Genomic DNA, 17,616 nt, shown 5'->3' on the forward strand with positions numbered 1-17,616 from the left:
AGGTACCAAAATATATCTGGTAGCCAGCTATCATTATTTCTACTGAGAGCAGATTCCATCTTTTATCTGTGTGCTGCCCTTACTTTTGTCCATCATGAATCTTCCATTGTTCAGCTGCCTGGTGTTTCCTAGCAGAACCCACCTGCTTGAATGGGATGGTGGAAAGGGCACAGCCTGGGACAGTTTCAAACCTACCCGAAAAAGCAAAGGGTCTATTCTAATTTTAATTTTTGCAGTTGGGAGTGGGAGAGACTTCTGGGGAACTGATGCTACCTTGAGGTATTTGCTTGCTCTCCCATGGTCAAAGGGGTCAACTGAGAGGCATCACAGAACGTTCAGAAGCTTCCAGCATCTCTCTTTTTTAAAAAAAATAATATTTATTGCTTTTAAGGATTACAAAAAAGGAAAAGAGAAGAAAAGAAGACAAAAGAGAAAAAAGACAATACAATACAATACAATATATAGACAATACAAAACACAACCTAAACCCATTAAACTAAACCCATTAAACTAAACTAAACAAAACCCACTACCTAACCCTAACCCTAAATATAAAAAAATTTAAAAACATACATCACATCTTTTCCATACTCTATCTTTCATTCCCTTGTTTCCTCGACCTCCTCTCACCTCCCTTTTTGTATTCCACTTCTGTTAATTGTTTCAGCAAATCCTTTCCATCTTTCTCTATTTTGTTCATATTATAAATAACATATTTTTTAACCTTATTTTCCATTAAAACTAAAGTACTTATATATGCTTAACTCCTTATAACATTTCTGCTAAGGCCATAAAATATCATTCCACCATTTTTCTATCACTCATTAATTTTACAATATTTCTATATATAAACTTTAAATTTTCCAATCTTCTTCCACCATCTCCTCTCCCTGGATTCGGATTCTGCCAGTCCTTTCCGTCAATTCCATATAGTCCATCAACCTGGAGATCTTATGTCCGAGGCTCTTAACTCTTTTCCAGGTCCCTTCTGCAGGTTTTCTTCATATTCTTTAATGCTAAAGAGCAAATCTCAGGAAAACTCCAACCTAACAATACTTTTATTCCTTCTGGACAGGTCAGCCAAATTTCCATAGTTGAAGCTAAGATCCATAGAGTATTTCAGGACATGTTTCAAGATTCCTCCAAATCCAAAGGCCCCCAAAACTTCAATCTCCTCCAGACCCAAGTCCATGTCCCAGAAGTCAGTTAATCCCTGCATAGAGGGATCTTTCCAACTTTCCTTCTTCAATCCGAGCCGGGATCCAATCCTCAAAATCTGACTTTTTCTAGATTCAATCATAAAAGGCCTCAACTTGTAGTCCTCAATTTGTTCTGTAAGACTAAGGATCCCGCTTGTATTACTTTAGATGCTTTCTCCTTCTCCTCCACAATTTGTCCTGCCAAAATAGATTCCTGTACCAAGTCCTGAATTATTTCTGTGTTGGTGCACAGCATCTCTCTTCACAATGGAAGAGAACCTTTAATAGAAGGCAGTACTGCTTCTGAGCAATTTAAAAGGTCATGGAAAAATCAAGTAGGATTTGCATTCCACTGCCCACCAAACGGTTCTCCTGCTTTGCAAAATGAATGTTAGTGTGTGCATGCAAACACAAACACCCACACATCCGAATGCAGGAGTCAGACGAACCTAAGGGAATCTCAAGAATGAGCTGGAGAAGGCTGTGCTCTGGACTCCAGGAGGGGTGATTTCAGCATCCACCTAGATTCCCTTTGCAGAGTAAGCCTGGCCCAAGCAACCGAAGATGCGCAGGGACCAGGTTATCAGCAAAGCTGGTAAATGGACCAGTGTTACTAGTTTAATAAATATAAAGGTGTTGCCTTGGGGGACACAGCTGCCCCCTCTGGAAACTTTTAGTTATTCCCATTGTACAGACAGGAAAGCCAAGGCTGGAGGAATAGATGGGCTGCCAGTATTCAGCGCTGTAGGACAGTTGCCCAGGGCTGTAAGGTATTCAGCAGGCCCAGAAACCCGAGCCATGGAGCTGTCATGATCCCTAAAATTCCACCGTATCAAAGCAGAAGAGAGGGCAGAGGAAGAGTCGTGGAAGTGAGAGTGGCATCGTCTCATTGTGGGACAGGCAAGATCCTTTGCTGTGAGGGGGGCAGCTTCGACCAAGAGCCAGCCTTGTTTCTCTGTATGTCTTGAGCACAAAAGGTTTCATGACTGCTTCTTAAATACCGTAGTTAGAAAAAAATGAGAGGAATTCAGATCTACAGTCCATATTTGTACAAATGTACAAACTGGTACATTTTCCTGGGGTGGGGACATTACAGGGAAAGTGAAAACATCAGTAAAATTTCCATATAAAGCCAACCTCCTGATTTACGCATGTTCAATACGTGCATGACTGCGCCAAACCTGGAAGTGATCCGGAAATGTCACAAAAAACATCACAAAAATGGGTGGAATGGGTGTGTGTGTATCATAATGGTATCAAAGGTGTTTACAGTGATTCTACCAAGAAGGAATAAGACATATCCTGTATGTCACAGTTCAGGGGCAGAACTTCGGGCAAAATATGGCCCTTGAATCTTTTCTCTCTGGTCCTCAGAACTTTGCCCAGGCCATGTCCCTCACTGGTCCTGCTGTGCCTCCTGAGTGTTTTTGCTTGCTGGGGAAAGTCTTTGAACTCTGATCATGATTCCTGCTTGTCTGGATGGAGGCTGGAGATTGGTGTGGGTGACATTGTGTAGAGGTAAAAGTAAAAAGGTAAAGGAGCCCTGGATGGCTAAGTCCAGTCAAAGGCGACTATGGGGTTGCAGCGCTCATCTCTCTTTCAGAACGAGGGAGCCGGTGTTTGTCCACAGACAGCTTTCTGGGTCATGTGGGCAGCAGGACTAAACCGCTTCTGACACAACAGAACACCGTGACTGAAATATACTCAGAGTCAAGAGTGGATTCCATGCTCTTTATTCAGCTCATAGTGGTGAGGAGGAATGGAAGTTCCCCCAGAATGTCTGCTTTATATACATTATTTACACAATGGGCCCCATGTGATTGGTTAATTCCGGGATTCTCCTGTAGGCCAATCAGGTTGCGGATTCAGTTCCACCTGGAGCTGGATTGGGTGGCTCCTGTAGACCAATCAGACTGATGCATTCTGGATCCTATTGTTCTAGGACCAATCAGACTGCTGCATTCTGAATCCTATTGTTCTAGGGCCAATCAGACTGCTGCATTCTGAATCCTCTTCAACTCAGTACATAACAGTGGCGGAAACCAGAGTGCACGGAAATGCCATTTACCTTTCCGCAGCAGCGGTATCTATTTATCTACTTTCACTGGCATGCTTTCGAACTGCTAGGTTGGCAGGAGCAGGGACAGAGCAACAGGAGCTCATTTCATCATCGCAGGGATTCAAACTGCCAACCTTCCAATTGGCAAGCCCAAGAGGCTCAGTGGTTTATACCACAGCGCCACCCGCACTGCCTACGTTGTGTAAAAACCAGCCTGCCACACACAGGTGAAATTTACACTCGCTGCTCTGCCCCCTTTGGCCTCAACCCTGCCCACCACTGGAAGGTTGCTCAAAAAATATTCCCCATTCCTGGCTCAGCTCCAAAGGAAGGATTTTGGATGAGAAGCAGGATGAACCCCCTGGGGTTCTTGTTTTGCTTGAACTCTCAGATGGTGTGAGGCCAGTCCTGGGCAGTGAAAGCAGCATCTTTCCTTGTCTCTAATGGCTCTCCCCAACATCCGAGGAACTCACGACCTCAGTGGGATGGCCTCAGTGGCAGAAAGCCCGTCTGTTTATCTTCTTTAAACAAGCCAGCCCTTCCAGGAATTGTCTCGGAGGAGACCCCGGGGCTGCCCACCTTCCCTGGTCTCAGATCCAACGGGCGACCCACTGTTTATCAACAAGAACAATACAGCCTCCTCTGTTTTGTGCCAGGTTACGCTGCCCCGGTCAAATGCAAGGCTGAAGCATCTCTGGCCTGCCAAGAGTGTGTGTTTGCATTTTCTTGGGACATGGATTGCAGTTTGATCTGCAGAAGGGAGAAAACCTAAGCCTTTTTTCCTCCTTAGAGAGAAGCTGGATCACATGCAAGTTCGGCTGCAGTGCAAGGAGCAGGAATAAATGGGAGGGTTACAAATCTGGCTGTGAAAAGTCCCCAGAGTTTGGGAAGGGCAGTAGCTCATTGGCAGAGCATCTGCTCTGCATGCAGGAGGCCCCGGGTTCAAGCCCCAGCAGCATCTCCAGCTAGAGAAAGAAAAGGTACAGCCACACTGGAGAGACCTGTCAGGAGTAAGCATGGACCAATGGTACCTTGCCAACAAAGGTCCGTATAGTTAAATCTATGGTTTTCCAAGTAGTGATGTATGGAAGTGAGAGCTGGACCATAAAGAAGGCTGATCGCTGAAGAATTGATGCTTTTGAATTATGGTGCTGGAGGAGACTCTTGAGAGTCCCATGGACTGCAAGAAGATCAAACCTATCCATTCTTAAGGAAATCAGCCCTGAGTGCTCACTGGAAGGACAGATCCTGAAGCTGAGGCTCCGATACTTTGGCCACCTTATGAGAAGAGAAGACTCCCTGGAAAAGACCCTGATGTTGGGATAGATTGAGGGCACAAGGAGAAGGGGAAGACAGAGGACGATATGGTTGGACAGTGTTCTCAAAGCTACCAGCATGAGTTTGACCAAACTGCAGGAGGCAGTGGAAGACAGGAGTGCCTGGCGTGCTCTGGTCCATGGGGTCACGAAGAGTCAGACACAACTAAATGACTAAACAACAACAATGGTACCAAAGAGTATGGGAAACAGCCCTACTAGAAAAATTAACCAATAAACTGAAACTGACACGGGGACAAATAGAAGAAGACACCTTCACCCTGGTATGGCTGCTCTTTATCACATACACAGCCCAACAAGACAATGACAATAATCCACCAACAGCATACAAATCAATCTGGCTAACCTGATCCAAAACACCCACCCACCCCACTCACACATGAAAACAAAGACCACCACAGCCACCCACAAATGAACAACCACTCCCTAGGCCAACCCCAACCTCTCACACCACCAAAGGAGCACAAGTGAACAACAAAGAACCTGCACAAGAAACGCTGACACCAAACCCCACATATAGTAAGTAAAATAGAAACATCGGCACCCGACCCCACCCCACCCCATCTCCCCCCTCCCACTCCACCTCTTTCCCCCTTTTCTTCCTAATGTCTCAACAAATGAAACTGATTTGTAAAAAAGTTACATGGGAGGAAAAAATAGGAGAGAGAGACATTGCAAACACTTTTGTAAATCAAGAAAATCTTTAATAAAAATAAACAGCACAAAAAGAAAGAAAGGAAAGGTACAGCCAGTAGAAGGCAGCTTCTTAAACTACTGAGATTGTTTCGGGATATTTAGCCGAGATTTTTAAAGTCAAATTTAAAATTTCTTAATTTTATTTAATGGTGGTTACTACCAGTTTGATACTACCAGTGTTTTATAGATTTTTCTTTCTTTCTCCTTTATGATCTTATTGTCTAAATTACCATGCCAATAAAGCCTGAATGAATGAATGAATGAATGAATGAAAAGGCAGCTCCCTATAGTGTCTCTGTGTGCGCAGTTGAGTGGCACAGCCCCTGCTTTGCATGCAGAAGGTCTCAGGTTCAATTCACGGCAGCGTCTCCAGGCAGGAGAATGAGTCTTGCCTGCAATCCTGGAGAACATTGTTGGCATCCATCTCAAGAGACAATGGAGTGCACTTCTGGGGGTGAAGTCAAACCGCTGCATTAGCAGCACCAAGGTGACCTCCCCGGGGCGCAAGCCTGGGCAGCGTGTAGGGAGGTCCTGGGCTGCCCAGATGACAGGACCCCCCTCTCGGCCTGGCTGATGTGGTCCAAAGGAAAGCAGAGCAATAGGTTTGGTACCAGCTTGGCTGCAGGAGGTAGGTGTACAAGGCGTCACTCAACTTTGGGACTCCACTCTGGATTTGTGTAGGGTTTAGTCCTTAGCTTTTTCTTCTCCTGAAGATATCCCACAAGGCAGTGGAGTTTTAGGATCAGAGTTTTCCTTCTCCTAGATGGGCTCAGTGGCGTAGCGTGGGGGGTGCAGGGGGGGCGGGCCGCACCGGGCGCAACATCTGGGGTTAGGGCAAATCCATGGGTTAGGGGGCGCAAATCCACGGGTTAGGGGGCGCAAATTACTTGCCTTGCCCCGGGTGCTGACAACCGACGCTACGCCACTGGATGGGCTACCTTCCCACGCTGACGAATCTTATCTGCCCTTCACTTACCTTCACTTCAGCACATGCAGAAATGATCTTCTTGATCACTGGGCCCACTATTGGTCTCATCCGCCAGAGCATGACTTTGCACACAGGGGAAGTTGCCAACTGTGGCGTTCAAAAAGAGCCCCTGGTCGTTTCCCAGACTATTGACTTGTACACCACTACAGTGGTACCTCGGGTTAAGTACTTAATTTGTTCCAGAGGTCCGTACTTAACCTGAAACTGTTCTTAACCTGAAGCACCACTTTAGCTAATGGGGCCTCCTGCTGCCGCCGTGCCACCAGAGCCCGATTTCTGTTCTTATCCTGAAGCAAAGTTCTTACCCTGAAGCACTATTTCTGGCTTAGTGGAGTGTGTAACCTGAAGCGTATGTAACCCGAGGTACCACTGTACTTTATTCTTCCGCTGCCACCAATTTTGTGGGGGGGAACCCAGGGCTCCCCAGTGAAGTACTGAGTCTTAGGTAAAGTTCACAATGAAGATTAAAGTTTATTTCAAACACAAACAAGTTTTAAAATATACAGTGGTACGTCTGGTTGTGAACGGGATCCGTTCCAGAGCCCTGTTCGCAACCTGAGCAGAATGCAACCCACGTCTGCGTATGTGAGGGTCACAATTTGCTGCTTCTGCGCATGTGTGTGACATCATTTTGAGCATCTGCGCATGTGCGAGCGGTGAATCCCGGAAGTAACCCTTTCCGGTACTTCTGGGTCGCCGCGGGACGCAACCTGAAAACGCTCAACCTGAAGCAAACGCAACACGAGGTATGAGTGTATTCCAAACACTGTCCCTCTATTCCCTCTCAGTCTTGTCCCTGTCTCTAACTCACTCTGACTCCTCTATCTCCCCCCTCCCCCAAAGAGAACCAACTGAACTAACTGTCAAAACCTCTGGGCTGAGCCTCAAAATCAGGTAGGCTCCACCTCCGGGCTTTCTTTTTGGTCAACCTATTAACCCTTTCTCTCCCCCAATACAAATGTATCCCCAAAGAATGGTCAAACGCCACACCAACTCACCAAGGTTTTGAGACCCATCAGTTACCCTCACCTGGTTTAGCCAGCCAATCAAAGCCATTCCCAGGGTGTGGCCACCGTCACATGCTGACAGCTTCTGGGAACCACAGGTGAGAGCTGAGTGTAAGGCGAGGACCAAAAAATGGACAAATTGCCCCAGAAGGAGCACAATATGCCCCCCACTAGAGGTTCTACCCCTTCCCTAACACCCTATACACCCCTGCAGCAAGACAATACAGACAGTATTGAACTGGGTGGACCACGGCAGCCTAGTTTGTTCCTATGGCAACCTCAAGGCAACAGCAAGAATGGACCAGACTTCACTGGAACGCCCATATGGAATCCTGGCAGGATAGCATCCATTTGTTCAGTTCACATCCTACAATTCAAGCCTGGATCAGGCCTCAAAACAGCTTCCTGACTCACGTATCATAAAATAGATTCATTCAATTTTTCATCAGGGGGAAGAACCAGCCTGTATCCCTAATCAGGCCCAAGAAGCCCTCAAGCTGCACAGGTGATAAGGGGCCACAATTACCTGAGATGTCAGGTAATCAGATTTGGCCTACAGCAGGCAGGTGAGAAAATGACCTGGCTCCCAGGCCTGATCTGGACCCCTAGCCCTGTTATAAAGCAGGGGGTGCAAGGAGCATTAAGCTGATAGGACACAAGGACATAAGTGCCCCACTCCCCACCATATTGACTGATGACATCTGGAAGTATAAATGTGTCTCATGGCTGTAACATGTCGGGAGACAATGGATGAGTGTGCTTTTGGGGTGAAGTCAAGCTATTGGAAGGTTACAATGCCTGTTGTGGCTGTAGAGACCAATACAGGAAAGACATGTTTTGTTGCAGCTGGGGCAGATGCACCATGGCATTTTCTTCTCTCTGCAGTCCTCCCAGCGGTTACGGTATTCTTCCTCTGGATCACTGCTGTGGTTACACAACCTGACTGTCTGTCTCCAAGTTAGGTAGGTGTGGTGTTTCCCCCCCCCCCCATGATTGCTTGCTCCTTCGTACAAAAATAAAATGCAAAGTCTTTGCCTTCAACAGTTGAACTCACCAAAACCCGCTCTGGAAACTCGTGGTTATTCCCATTTTACAGACAGGAAAAACAAGGCCGGGACAATAAATGGGCCTCCAGCATTCAGCACTGTCAGAATAACCGGCACATCAGGGAGAAAGTTAGGGTTGAGCAGCTGTTTAATTGAAATACTTTATTTTGAAATACTTTATTGTCACTTGTACAACTTGTATACAGTGAGATTACAAGAGCACCCCCCACTCAGCTCTCTTAGTCTTAACTCCCCTCGCACACCCACCAAACCCGAAAGTCAGTTGCCCAGTTGTTATCTTTTCATTCAGCAGCCTAACAGCCCACGGATAGAAGCTGTTCTTTATCCTGTTGGTTCACAGACAGCCCATAATATCTTGTGCTGTATTCACCATCCTCTGTAGGCACTTCCTATCAGTTGATGTCAAACTAGCGTATCACACCGTGATGCAGTATGAAAGGACACTTTCTATTCTTGACCGGTAGAAGGAGATCATCAAATGTTAATTGACATCATTCTTTGCAATACTCTGAGGAGATGGAGTCTCTGTTGGGCTTTCTTAACCACCTGGGTTGTATTATTTTCCAAGTAAGGTCTTCACTGAGAAAAACTCCTAGGAATTTAAAGGAAGAGACTCTTAATGATAGCAGCTGCAAAATAATTACCACCTCCCCCCCCCGCCTACATTATGTTGCTGCATTGCAGAAAGCTTAGGGTAGCCTATGGATTAGACAACTTCACAGAATCATAAAGCTGGAAGGAATCCCCAGGGTCATCTAGTCCAACCCCTTGAAATGCAGGAATTCTGCCCGCAGCTGTCCCAGGTGGGCTCAAACCGCCAACCTTCTAGTTAACAGCCAAGTGCACTGACCCATTGTGCCACTGGGGGAAGGAGGCAGGTAGCAATAGGTACCAGCTAACATGTGGTGTTGTGGGTTAAACCACAGAGCCTAGGACTTGCCGATCAGAAGGTCGGCGGTTCGAATCCCCGCGACGGGGTGAGCTCCCGTTGCTCGGTCCCTGCTCCTGCCAACCTAGCAATTCAAAAGCACGTCAAAGTGCAAGTAGATAAATAGGTACCGCTCCAGCGGGAAGGTAAACGGCGTTTCCGTGCACTGCTCTGGTTCGCCAGAAGCGGTTTAGTCATGCTGGCCACATGACCTGGAAGCTGTACGCCAGCTCCTTCGGCCAACAAAGCAAGATGAGCGCCGCAACCCCAGAATCGATCACGACTGGACCTACCGTAATGGTCAGGGGTCCCTTTACCTTTAACATGGCTATCTTCTCTCTCCACTGTTGTGAGCCTGTAGGCCTCTGAATGCCAGTTGCTGGAAGCCACAGTTGGGGAGAGTGGTCCTTGTGCTCAGGTCCTGCTTGTGGGCATCTGGTTGGCCACTGTAAGAACAGGATGCAGATAGGCCCCTTTGGGCTGATCCATCTGCAGCAGCCTTTCTCAACCTGTGGGTCCCCAGATGTTCTTGAACTACAACTCCCATCACTGCTAGCTAGCAAGGCCAGAGCTCAGGGACGATGGGAGTTGTAGTCCAACAACATCTGGGGACCCACAGGTTGAGAACTGCTGAATTCTGAGCGTGAGACAGGAAGTCTCTGCCAGTTCTCATGTAACCAGAGCGTTACTTTCGCTTCTGAGTCGAAGATTGAGTCGAGTCGGAGACTCTTGTGTTATGCTGCTCAGGAGAGCAGTTATGCTTGTACAGTCTTAATAAAGTAGTGAGTAGACTACGGACTGTCTCTTTCTTCTGTGATGGATTGGCAGAAGTTTAGTGTGGTTTTCTGTGGAAGGGTTGTGTTCTCTCTGTCCAAATTCCAGAATTCAAAATAAACCCCTGTGCTCAGAATTCTTTCATTCTGACGGTACGTTATAATTCTTCCATTCTGATTTTTGCACCAGGCTGCAGTTGGTGGTGGATCTTGGGTGTCCAAGTAGAAAATAACAATAAAGTAAATCCCATAAACCTGAAATCTGCCCACACCCTGGCTGAATTACACGGGGTGTACTGTGCAGCCCCAGGATGGCAGAGGCTAGAAAGCAGAAAGAATATCTCCTATTATGACTTCAGCAATCACCCATTTTATCAGCCTCATCCTTTCGGGGGAATTCAACTTGGCAAGCCTTGGAAAAATACCGGGAAAAGAAGTTGGGATTTCTCTCAGCTCATGAAGACCCCAGAGGGGAAAAGAGGGCAGTGACCCCCCCTCCCTGGCCATTCCTTTCCTCTGCCCCCAGTACCCAAGGAAAGATTGGTGGTATTTTGTACCATTTCATTTTCTTTAGTAAATTTTTTTTTGGGGGGGTGGTATTTGTTGATGTTTTCATATGCTATTCACTGCTTTGGGGGCTTTTTGGCCCGAAAGCAGTACATAAATAAACTGTAACAACAACAATTTTAATTGCTGTTGTAACTGGTTTAATTGCTATCCTTTTATCATGCGGTTGTTTCATTGAGCATTTTAATTTTTAGAATGGGTTTTGCACTTGTAAACTGATCAGACGCCCTGCCTAGTGAGATGTGCCTGCCTCCATTCTCAGGAGGAATTTGAAAACATTCCTGTTTATCCAAGTGCATTTGGTAGCTGAAGAATACCTCGAGATCATTGGCTAGAAGGATGCTTTTAACGGCAATTGCTTTTAATTTTAATCTTTTTTTAGAATGTTTACATCCATTTTAGATTCTTTTCCCCAACTTTGTTTTTAAATTGTGTATCTGTTTGCTGCTTGGGAACCCATGAGAGTGGGGGGGGGAGTATAAATTGGGAATGTCCCCTGCCTGAAACCCTGGAGAGCTGCTGCCAGTCAGTGTAGACAGTACATAACTAGATGGACCAGTTGTCCCACTCAGTATAAACAGCTTCCTGTATTCCCATGTAGCTCAAAATACAAACTGGAATGGTGCAAACAGAGCCTTATTGTGCATGTACCGCTATCCATAATCTGAGTTTGGGAAGCTCCTGACTCTCTGTCAAGAGAGAGAGCAACATCTGGATAGGATTGCAAAGACACCCCCCTCCCTCCCTGTCACCCTATCCATCTGGGGTGATGAGCATAGCAATGGGCATTGGGGAGGAGAACCCCCAATACTCCCCTCTGGTGTGCCCATGTGCCTGCACACAATTCTGAAGCCCGCAGCTGTGCATCACTGTGAGCACATCCTTATGATGCTGATGAAAAGCATTCGTACTGCTACTTTTTTGCAAGTGAAAGAGAAAGAGAAGGGTTTGCAATCTCTGGTGGTTTTTTCTCGTGGGAAGCAGGAGCCTCTGAGCACCCATTGCGCTCCCCTGGCAAAGCATCCGGTCTGGAATATTCCCACATGAAGGCCAGGGAAAACGAAACAGCAGCTTCTCTTATTCCGACGCTGAATCGTCTTCTTTCTTTGGGGAAGGGGGAGGGGCAGCAATGCCAACGAGGCAGTTCAGCGCCCAGATGCACACTTTGTTGCCCAGCGTAGAAACCTCCCCAATCAGACCCCCCCCTTCACTAATGGACAAGCGTCAGGATCCAGGAAGGCTTCCTTGCTAAAATGAATGTGAACTGTGTCCAAGAGTACGCACCTATTTCAAAGCAGCTGGAAAGGGAGGTTTGTCCCATAAATTGCCATAGGAACATTGGAGGGGCTGCTGCCTTATCCCCCAGATCTCTAAGTAGCGCTGGGAGAGAGACTCCCTGTTGGATAGCTGCTGCCAGTCAGTGCCAACAATACTGAGCTAGATGGACCAGCAGTTTGACTTGTTCGAAGGCAGTTTCCTAGGTTCTTATTTAAACCAGCCTTTAATCCTATGGTGACTGTGGGATCTTGCTTCATTTTTAGGGGAAGCTGTAGCTCAGGGTCAGAACACCTGCCTTGCATAGAAACAGTTCCGGGGCTCAGTCCTGGGCATCCCCAGGTAGGGCCGGGAAGACTCCTCACCTGAAACCCAGTGCCAGTCACGGCTTACAAAATACTGGATAGACCAACCTGCCTGACTCACTGTAAGGCAGCTTGCTGCGACGGTAAGAGAGGCAAGATGGATAGGGGCATTTCCCCCCATAAAGGACCTGTCACCTGGGAGAAGAGGCTCTGATGGACGGCTGCCGTCCCTCCCAGCAAATCCTTTCCCTGGGGCTGATGTGCTGGCTGTCCCCGGCGAAGCAGGCAAGCAAAAACTTATCGCAAAATCCCAGACTGGCTCCGTCTACCCACTACTCGCTCAAACCCCGACGAGAGGGGCTGGCTCTGTCCCGGCGGGCGCGCAGCGAGAGGGCGGTGTCTCCTCAAGCCACCCCCCCTCCTCCTCCTCCTATGCCCGCCCACCCCGCCGCTCTTTAATAGCTTCCCCTAGCCAGAGGACAGCTGTCGGAGAAGAAAGCCGCTGGTGTCAGCCGTCGGAAGACGAGACCCTTCGCGCCTGCTGTCCGGTCGGTGGGCTGCCTGCGCCATGGAGCGCCACCAGCAGCCTCTCGACTACCCGCTGGCGGGGGACCAGTACGAGTATGAGGAGGAGCCGTCGGGGGCCTGGAACGACAGCTTCCTGGAGCTGCAGTGCGCCTGGGAAGAGGCCGAGACGGACTGGGAGGTCTCCTTCTCACTGCTGCCCGTCCTCTACATGCTGGTCTTCGTCCTGGGCCTGTCGGGGAACGGCCTGGTGATCTTCACCGTGTGGCGCGGTCCGCCGGCGAAGCGGCGCTCGGCGGACACGTACATCGGCAACCTGGCGCTCGCCGACCTGGCTTTCGTGGTGACGCTGCCCCTCTGGGCCGCCTACACGGCGCTGCGCTTCCACTGGCCCTTCGGCTCGGCGCTGTGCAAGCTGAGCAGCTACCTGGTGCTGCTCAACATGTTCGCGTCCGCCTTCTGCCTGGGCTGCCTCAGCTTCGAGCGCTACCTGGCCATCGTGCACGCCCTGCCCCGCTCCGTCGGGCGGCCCGCCTCGGCGCGCCCGCGCACCTCCACGCTGCTCTCGCTGGTCGCCGTCTGGCTGCTGGCCGGGCTCTTAGCGCTGCCCGCGCTCTTGCTGCGCAACACGCGTACGCGCCTTCCACCCCACCAGACCGAGGGCAACGCCTCTGCTGCGGATGCCGATGCCGCTGCTGCAGCTATGGCTGCTGAGGCCGCCGTCGAGTGCGACATGGATTTCAGCAGCGTGGCGTCCAGCCCGCGGGAAAAAGAATACTGGATGGCGGCGCTGAGCCTTTCCACGACGGCGCTGGGCTTCGTGCTGCCGCTGCTGCTCATGACGCTCTGCTACTGCTGCATTGGCGCCACCGTCAGCCGCCACTTCCAGCAGCACGTGCGCAAGGAGGAGGGCCGCCAGCGCCGCCGCCTGCTGCGCATCATCGTCACCCTGGTGGCCGTCTTCGCCGCCTGCTGGTTCCCTTTCCACCTGCTCAAGAACCTCTACGTGCTCTACTGGGTGGGGGTGCTGCACCTGCCCTGCTCCTGGCTCGAACTCATCCCTCGCCTGCACCCCTACGCCACCTGCCTGGCTTACATCAACAGCTGCCTCAACCCTTTCCTCTACGCCTTCTTCGACAGCCGCTTCCGCGCCCAGTGTCTCCTCCTGCTCGGCCTGCGCCGGGCCCTGCGCGCCCAGGCCGGCTCCGTCTCCTCCACTCTCAGTGGGCAGACCCAGAAGTCTGAGCTGCCCTCCTTGGGCACCAAGGTGTGAAGAAAGAGGCGAGGAGGAGGAGAGAGAGGCAGCCGCTCAGACGGCTACTCCGAGCTCTCCAGTCCCGTCTGATGGCGGCGGCAAGGGCGGCTTTCAGCTCCACGAGCCGGCAGGCAGCAAAGCGAGAAGCGCGCTTTTGGAAGAGGCGCCTGCGCGCAACCTGGGACTTCCGACGGCGAGGCGCCCTTCTCCAGCGATAGCACTTGGGCATCGCGTCTTTCTCGCCCGATGGGCTGGGGCGATTCAGGACACTGCCATGTCACCCCTTCCCCGTCTCTTTCTCTTTCTCTCTCCCCCCCCCCCGCCCCCCGCTTCTTCTATGCCGGACACTGGCGCTTTGGTGCTATCCGAGTAGGTCGGACACTTCTGCATCACCGCCAAGACCCAAGAATCCCCCCGGATTGGGCAGGTCCCTCTGGCGGGTGACTCCGCTTCTGACCTTTGTAATCAATAAATACTTTTTGTTGTTGTTTCCTCAGGAAAAAAACCAAACTGGTTCTTTTTTTCTCCTTCTTGCCTAAAAACTTGCGCGTAGTGACCGAGAGTGACTGAGCTGCGCTTGACAAGGAATGAGTGAGCGAGAGTTTGTCGGACCGAAAGAGAAAGGTGCTGGTGGAAGGTCATTAAAACATACACACAGCAGCAACCCGAACCCATTTCAGACTAAGTGAAAAGGAAATATTTCAATCCAAATAGCTTTGCGCCTTAGGGGATTTTTCAAACGAAAACCCGAATTTTCAAGCGTACGTAGTTTAATCCATCGCCTGCTATGTGTCCCTTTGATTACAGAGAGACTTCAAAATACTACTAATATTATTTGTTAAATTTGTATATCGCCCTTGCGTACCAAAGATCACAGGGCAGTTCACAACATCAAAATGCAAAATACAAAATGAAACAAAAACAAAACCATTTAAAAACAAAGAAATGAGCTAATCTCTTGGTCCTTGCTGGGCGGTGTGTGTGTGTGTGTGTCTGTCTGTCTCCAATAAAACCCCTCCCTCCCTAGCGATCCTGCTTTGGTCAAATTCAGAGCCCTCCGCGTCTGATTAAAACATTTTTTAAAACAAGGAAACTGGGAAGGTACGGGCTAGGGGCAGTGAAAAACCCTCGACGAATGTGATCTCAGCTGATGTTGCGGACTGGGCTGAGGGACCGGGGAGCTACTTTGTGCTCTGAGTTTTATCCTTCTGGAACATCTATACCCCATCTTTCCTCCTAGTAGCTCATGATAATGTACATGGTTCCCCCCTCCCCTTTTCCTTCTCACAACAATCCTGTAAGGTAGGGTAGTCTCAGAGAGATCATGATTTTTATGGCTTTGTCAGATGCAATCACTATTATGTTGCACATGTTCTCTTTGTGGTAGTAATCAATGTAATGCCTTTGAACATGTGCAGAGTGCATTTCTGGAAAGGGCTGTAGCTCAGTGATAGAGCATTTGCTTTGCATGCACAAGGTTGCATCAGATCCCCAGTGGCACCTCCCTGGGTAGGGCTAGGATAAACTCCCTGCCTGGAATCGTGAAGAGCTGCTGCTAGTCAATGAGACAATACTAATCTGACACAGCACAAGGCAGCTGCCGGTGTTGCTATTTATTTCAGTCTTTTATTCTGAACAATGAGGACTAGAATCTTGCACTATTTTTACAGGAAGGAGACCATAGCACAATGTGTAGAGCACTTGCTTTGCATATAGAATGTCCCCAGTTCAATCCACAGCATCTCCAGGTGTGACCAGGTATGTCCCCAGTCTTAAATCCTGGAGAGCGGCTGCCAGTCAGTGCAGACAATAGTGGACTAGGTGGACCCGATGGGCTGACTTGGTATAAGGCAGCTTTATATGTTTACAGTCAGCCAGCTGAGGCAGCTTTCTTCGACATTGCAGGGTGTTTACATGAGATCGAGTCCTCCCCACTTCACAGACAATAAGCACTGGTTGCAACAGCCTCTTCCCTTGGTGAAATCTCTCCCACATCCTCAAAAGGTATACCAGAAGCAAAGAAAGGGTAGGAGGGGAGGGGAACAAAGCAACTGGGACAATAGGTGGTGATTAATGGACAAACACCAGTCCATCTGTTGGGAGGTTGCCATCTGCATCTGCTCTATAAGACACTGGCCAGGTCTCAACACGAGAGCAGTGGCGGTCTGAAGACTGAACGATCAGGAGGGATCTACTTATCAATCTGATTGGCAGTGGTTTGGAAAAGGTTTCCAACTGTTCATTGCTGTTTAGAAATTTGGGAAATGGCAACAATGGAGAGGTTAAAAATCCCACCAGAATCATGAGCTCTCTAGCTGTTAACTCACCCACCACATGGCTTGTTTAAATCAATCAATCAATCAATCAATCAATCAATCAATCCCCTGCCATGTTGCCCTTCAGTTCTTACTTTCACCTCTTAAAAAAAAACCAAGCAAGTTTCTAGACCTCATGGTGACTGGGCAGTATTTGACACCATCGTAGCTCCTGCAAGCTCTGCTTATCTATCTCACCAGTGTGTCAGTGTGGTGTAGTGGTTAAAAGCGATAGACTCATAATCTGGTGAACCAGATTCGTGTCTCTGCTCCTCCACATGCAGCTGCTGGGTGACCTTGGGCCAGTCACACTTCTCTGAAGTCTCTCAGCCCCACTCACCTCACAGAGTGTTTGTTGTGGGGGAGGAAGGGAAAGGAGAATGTTAGCCGCTTTGAGACTCCTTCGGGTAGTGATACAGCGGGATAACAAATCCAAACTCTTCTTCTCTTCTTCACCTGGTGATGAGGTTTGTTAAATCCAGGGCTCCTGATCAAACCACTCCCAAACCTCACCATATTAAAAGCTGCAAAGAAGCCCCTAGGACAGGTTTGGGCTACTGCCTCCTTGGTTCTGTAAATTCGTCCCCAGTGCCCCCTCCATACCCTATCAAAAGCATTGTTCAGAATAACGGAATAACCCCCCCCCCAAAAAAAAAATTCAAAGCAGCAACAATTTCATTCAAAATCCAATTAAAACCTGGATAGCTCAGTTGGTTGTGATGCTGATAATGCCAATTTTGAAGGTTATTAATTCAACATAATTGATGAACTGGATCCAGTGATACCAGCTCCCAAAGCCTGATAGTCATTTACACTTCCAGCGGTCCCCTGCTACCTTGGGCGCGCACACACAGTAATCCCTCTGCCCAAAAGGGGATGGCACTGCCTACTTTGGAACGGCTGCTCTATGCTGGCTGCTTGTCCCTTATTTCTCCTGCCTCAGTCCTAGTTCCAAGGTCCTGGTGGGCTGCTGTCACTCTTTATGCCAGTCTTCCTGCAAGCTAGTGCCCTCCATATGTTTTGGACTACAACTCCCATCCACCCCAGCCGACATGTTTATTGATCAGAGATTATGGGAATGGCAGTCGTCCAAAAAGTGACACAACCTTGATGGCAGAAAGTGAGGAGGAATTAAAGAACCTCTTAATGAGGGTGAAAGAGGAGAGAGCAAAATATGGTCTGAAGCTCAACATCAAAAAAACGAAGATCATGGCCACTGGTCCCATCACCTCCTGGCAAATAGAAGGGGAAGAAATGGAGGCAGTGAGAGATTTTACTTTCTTGGGCTCCATGATCACCGCAGATGGTGATAGCAGCCAC

At 48.9% G+C, this 17,616-nt stretch overlaps 1 protein-coding gene across 1 annotated transcript; it reads left to right on the forward strand.

Annotated features, from left to right (window-relative positions):
* The first annotated feature begins 12,643 nt into the window (after window positions 1-12,643).
* LOC310751573 (apelin receptor-like) lies at window positions 12,644-14,488 on the forward strand. Its single transcript, XM_083590861.1, has one exon. The coding sequence runs from the start codon at window positions 12,770-12,772 to the stop codon at window positions 13,997-13,999; it is 1,230 nt and encodes a 409-aa protein (XP_083446987.1). The 5' UTR covers window positions 12,644-12,769; the 3' UTR covers window positions 14,000-14,488.
* Window positions 14,489-17,616: the final 3,128 nt, after the last annotated feature.

Source organism: Podarcis filfolensis (genome assembly GCF_964270895.1).
Source record: "Podarcis filfolensis genome assembly, chromosome: 16".
NCBI lineage: Eukaryota > Metazoa > Chordata > Lepidosauria > Squamata > Lacertidae > Podarcis > Podarcis filfolensis.